Raw genomic sequence first — 5,310 nt, forward strand, 5'->3', positions numbered from 1 at the left:
CAGCCTTGTGCATTGCAGCTCAGGGGCACAATTGGCTGACATAATGACCAAGCCTTTAGGGGCTGCACGATTTGAATCTTTGAGAAGTGCAATTGGAATGTGTTGCATACAGTCCAAGGAGGAGTGTTGAAAGCTGGACTGCAATGCAACATGGAGCCAGAAGCATGCAACTGTCGAGACCAGCAGCTATCAAGCTCAGCTCATTTTGATTGGAGCGCACGAATGGTTTTTGGACCAAATGAAGCAACTGACATTACTGTTTTGTTTTGATGTAATTTAGTTCAGTTTGATTGTAACTAGCTTTAATAGTTAGTAGGATTAAGTTAGTGATTAGATAGCTGATGTAAAAGCTGATATGGCAGCTCATTTTGTATTTGACTTTAACTTATTTTGGTTGTAAATTAGTGGAGGCAGTTAGATTAGTAGGTAACTATCAAATGAACAAATTGTAACTCCTTTTTTATTTCAAAAATTTTGAATGAAAAGTGGTAATGTTCAGTTACAATTCTTGCTGTACATTCAAGTTTCTTGCTTACTGCTCTGCTTGTTTTTCTTTTCTGCTTCGTTTACTCTTGCTTCTGCTTGCAAATCTCTTTGTTGCTACTGCCATTGTTCCAACAGTTAACTAACGAAGGTAGTGCATCTATTGCACTTGATGAGAAAATGGAGATCACTGCTGAAGGGATTTATGATGCTGACACAGGAGGCTTGTGTATGGTTGGCTGCAGAAAGATTTCATCGATTGATCAGTTTGGAAATGCTTCTATGGACTGTGACATTATTCTTAACTTTCAATTTGCTCCAGTAAAGGGGTTCAAGAACGAACGGTATATTCGGGGAAGAATCAGAAGCATACGAGAGAAATCTGATCTTCTTTATTTTCACCCTCTAGATGTGTCTTCTGTTGCTTACAGCAGGGAGCAAGCTAGGCATACCATTTGGACCATGGATCTTGAGATTGCCATGGTTGTAATATCTCAAACACTTGCATGTCTATTTGTGAGATCTCAGCTCTATCATTCGAAAAGGCAGCCAAATAGACTCCCCTTTACTTCACTTGTGATGCTTGTGATCCTTACCCTGGGCCAACTGATTCCTCTGGTGCTTAACTATGAGGCCTTATTCCATCAAAAGAATGATCAGGGTACCGTGTTGTTTCAAACCGGCGGATGGCTCGAAGTAAATGAGGTAATCGTAAGGATAACTTCAATGGTAGCTTTCTTGTTGCAGCTCCATATTCTCCAGCAAGCATTTTTGAGTAGATCGAACGACAGAAACGGAAAAGGCCTATGGTTTGCTGAGAAAATGAGCTTGCTTGTCACACTACCATTGTATCTTTATGGTGCATTCGTTGTTCTGCTTGCCGATAGGGCGAACTATAGATGCGACACTGTGTTGCTTCCCACTCGTCCAGTTGACTACTGGCAGCGTTCGACTTGGGATGACCTGAAATCATATGCAGGTTTAATCTCAGATGGTTTCCTTTTGCCCCAAATACTGTTTAATATATTCTCGAGCTCTAGAGAAAATGCACTTAGCCCCTCGTTTTATATCGGTACCAGTTTGGTTCGGTTGCTGCCGCATGCATATGATCTCCACTGTGACCACAGCTATGTTGAATACAAGGGAACATCAATTTACGCGAACCCTGCAAAGGATTTTTTCTCCACTGCATGGGATGTCATTATCCTTATTGGTGTTTTGCTGTTAGCTGCAATCATTTACTTGCAACAGCAATTTGGTGGTTGCTGCATTATTCCAAAGAGATTTAGATGGCGGAGAAGCTATGAAAAAATCCCAGCGGTGGGCCAATCATAAGTCCCTCACAAGTTTAGTGCTTCATTTGGTGTGTATTTCCCAGTCAGTGTCTATCTACTATGTATGTACCCCAAGAAACTTGTGCTTTTGGTTCAAAAAATGTTACCTAAAAATGTACTTTGATTCAAGAGTGTTAAGACATATCCAGCTAAATATCCCATCAAATCCCATTAGAGAGATACTCCGCCAAGCACCACGCTCGTCCATGATTAAGGTAATGCCAAGCTCAATCACTCTAGTGAGACCCCTATCATTCATAATTAACATGCTTTGTAATTCCATCACATCAAGTTACATCATTGAGTTAACCAGAAATCTACACTGCATATCCTAAGTGAACCTGCCAACCAAGAAAAGACATGTGGCCTACGCATATCTCCCTTGAATAAATCTCCAAAACTCGTGAAGAGAGAGAACAACATTATCAACTAACTTCTTCCCCTCTCCCCTCTAGCAATTCCTAAACCTCTCATCTTCCGTGAACGCCATTTGCACCTCTCGACCCACTGTATGAACTGTCACCAAAGACACCCTATAGTTGCATCCCTTTATATTCCATCTTCCATTTATTATTATACAAATTATGTCAACATTTAATAAGTTTCCAGCAGAAAAGAGACAATGCAGTCTCTATCCATTCTATGATAAACAAATATTTTGATTCTGGAAGCTAGAAACTTATAAATGACAAATTCAACAAAACTCATTTCTAATATATGTACCACAACTTCATTTACACTTCAAAAAACTGTTTGTTCCTGTTTTGAAATTACATAGGCGATGAGACCTTCAATACTTCAATGGCTATGTACGATCATTGTTCTCCGATTGTTCCTAAGTGAGGCCCCAATTCCAAACCTCCCATTTACGAGTTCGGTCCATTTACATAATAAATTATTATTATACAAATTATGTCAACATTTAATAAGTTTCCAGCAGAAAAGAGACAATGCAGGCCTGTTAAAGAAAAATATCTAATCGGGGAGATTCCAATGACTTTCTGGACTTTTGATGTAGTCTTTATCCATTCTATAATAAACAAATATTTTGATTAAGTATGCTGGAAACTTGACATTGACAAATTCAACAAAATTCATTTCTGATATATGTACCACAACTTCATTTGCACATCAAAAACTGAATAGTTCCTTCTTTCAAATTACAAAGGCAATGAAACATTCAATATTTCTATGGCTATGTACGTTCCAAATTTCCCTTCTTTGCATTAGTTTCTCAGTGAAGTCTGTCTCATCTGTTGCACACTCTTACTCCGATCATTGTTATTCAATTGTTTCGGAGCCAGTCCCCAAATCGAAACCTCCCGTTTACGAGTTTGGTCCATTTGGTCCATCCCAGTCAGGTTTCTACTACTCTGATGGAGATTTCAGAGTTGTTACTGCAAACATAACCAGTCATACAAATTTATTCTCTTTTTACACCACTGCAGTGAGACAAACTGATAACGATGGCATGTTTATGATCGAAGGAAGGTTTGAGCTCCAAGGTCTTCTTGAAAGCGTCTTATACGGAAGTGGGTCATCACAAATTTCAGTTCCACCTCGCGTGCCACCTGTGGTCGCTGATTATTCAAACCCGTTCATTTTAAAGCTCCACGGCTTCTGGTCCGAATCTTCAGGGGAACTTTGTATGGTTGGAACAGGTTCTGCATTGTTAAAAGAAGGTACTCTGCTTACACCTGTAGCTGTTCTTAAGCTTTATAATATCAAGACTTCTAGTAGCATTACTACTTTGATTACTGGCACTTTGGAGAGTTTGAGTCCTAGCAATGATAACAATTATTTTGAAACAATCTCCATATTGATGCCTCCACAATTGAATTACAAGTTCACTATTGTGTCCGGAGATTCCGATGACGAAATTTCAGGCGAAAGTGATTTCGAAGAGAATTTTCCAATAGACAGTGTACTGCAAGGAAGATCCTTTTGTTCAAAGTTCACGAGCCTTGTATTTAGAAATGTATTTAATTTGCAGTATACAGGATGCAGATCCAGCAAGAAGTGCCTCCCTGGTGATGGGGTGATTGCGAATTTGCCTAGTTCTATCTCTTTAAGTGCCATTAATTGTACGGGTGTTCTAAAGAGAGTTCGGATTTTCTTAAAGTTTGATGATAATATCAAGCATTCAATGCATGACAAGCGTTTCGATCCCAGCAAAACATTGATTGGAGAAGGAATATGGGATGATAAGAAGAATCAGTTGCATGTTTTGTTTTGTCGGTTTCTTGATATAGCAAACTCTTGGTCTAATGCTCACGTTGGAGATTGCACAACAAGGCTGAGCTTGAGGTTCCCCACGATATGGTCTATCAAAGAGACCAGTACCATAATGGGGCAAATTTGGACCAACAAAACTGAGGAAGATTCAGGTTACTTTGAAAATATCCTGTTTCGAAGTACTGAAAATCACATGCATGCTCTTCCTGATTTAAAGTATGAATACACTGAACATTACAGAGTAAGGAATTTATGCCCGGAAAAGAAACTTGGGAGAAACAGGAGACGAAGGTATCCTAGTCCCAATTCAATCGGGATGAAGTTCAACATGTTGGTTGAAAGTTCTGAAGGAAGGACTGGATGGGGTTCTGCTAATGCTCTGACCGTGAATAGTCAGTTGTACATGCATGCCCGTCTTAGTTTTGCTTCTATCCGTGATGACTTCTCGAAGCCTACAAGGTGGGAACCTCAGGACCGTGCCAATATTAGCTACAGGATAGATATCAAATGGCACACTCCTTCGAAGTTAACTGACGACGATAATGCATCTATTGTACCTGATGAGAAAATGGAGATCACTGCTGAAGGGATTTATGATGCTGACACTAGAGGTTTGTGTATGATTGGTTGCAGAAAGCTCGACCAACCGCTCGGAAATGATTCTATGGACTGTGGCATTCTTCTTAACTTTCAATTTGCTCCAGTAAAAGGGCTGGAGAACGAAGGTTATATTCGGGGGGAAATCAAAAGCATACGGGAGAAATCTGATCTTCTATACTTTGATCATCTAGATGTGTCTTCAGTTGCTTACAATAGGGAGCAAGCAAGGCATACCATTTGGACCATGGATCTTGAGATTGCCTTGGTTGTAATATGTCAAACAATTGTATGTCTATCTGTGAGACCTCAACTCTATCATTCGAAAAGACATCTGAATAGACTCCCCTTTACTTCGCTTGTTATGCTTGTGATCCTTGCCTTAGGTCAACTGATTCCTCTGGTGCTTAACTATGAAGCTTTATTGTTGAAGTCAGCTCCCATGTAGCAGCAAAGGTGGCATGCAGGGAACGTGCTTCAACAACAAATTGGTGCAGCAAGTTGAAGCTATTCATTTAGTTTCTTTAAATGAATATTTTGTATTTAGTTAGGATCAAACTTAGTTGGTAGCTGCATTTTGATGTAACTAAGTGATGAATGACAAGTTTAGGTAGCTGTTTATGTATTCAAACAAGTTTACCAAGTTACTAGGCAAATTAGT

At 39.5% G+C, this 5,310-nt stretch overlaps 1 protein-coding gene across 1 annotated transcript; it reads left to right on the plus strand.

The window, feature by feature from the left end:
* The first annotated feature begins 2,988 nt into the window (after window positions 1-2,988).
* Window positions 2,989-5,097, plus strand: LOC107917243 (uncharacterized). The gene has a single exon (XM_016846615.2). The coding sequence runs from the start codon at window positions 2,989-2,991 to the stop codon at window positions 5,095-5,097; it is 2,109 nt and encodes a 702-aa protein (XP_016702104.2).
* The last annotated feature ends 213 nt before the right edge of the window (window positions 5,098-5,310 follow it).

This window comes from Gossypium hirsutum, chromosome A01 (assembly GCF_007990345.1).
Source record: "Gossypium hirsutum isolate 1008001.06 chromosome A01, Gossypium_hirsutum_v2.1, whole genome shotgun sequence".
In the NCBI taxonomy this organism is placed as follows: Eukaryota; Viridiplantae; Streptophyta; class Magnoliopsida; order Malvales; family Malvaceae; genus Gossypium; species Gossypium hirsutum.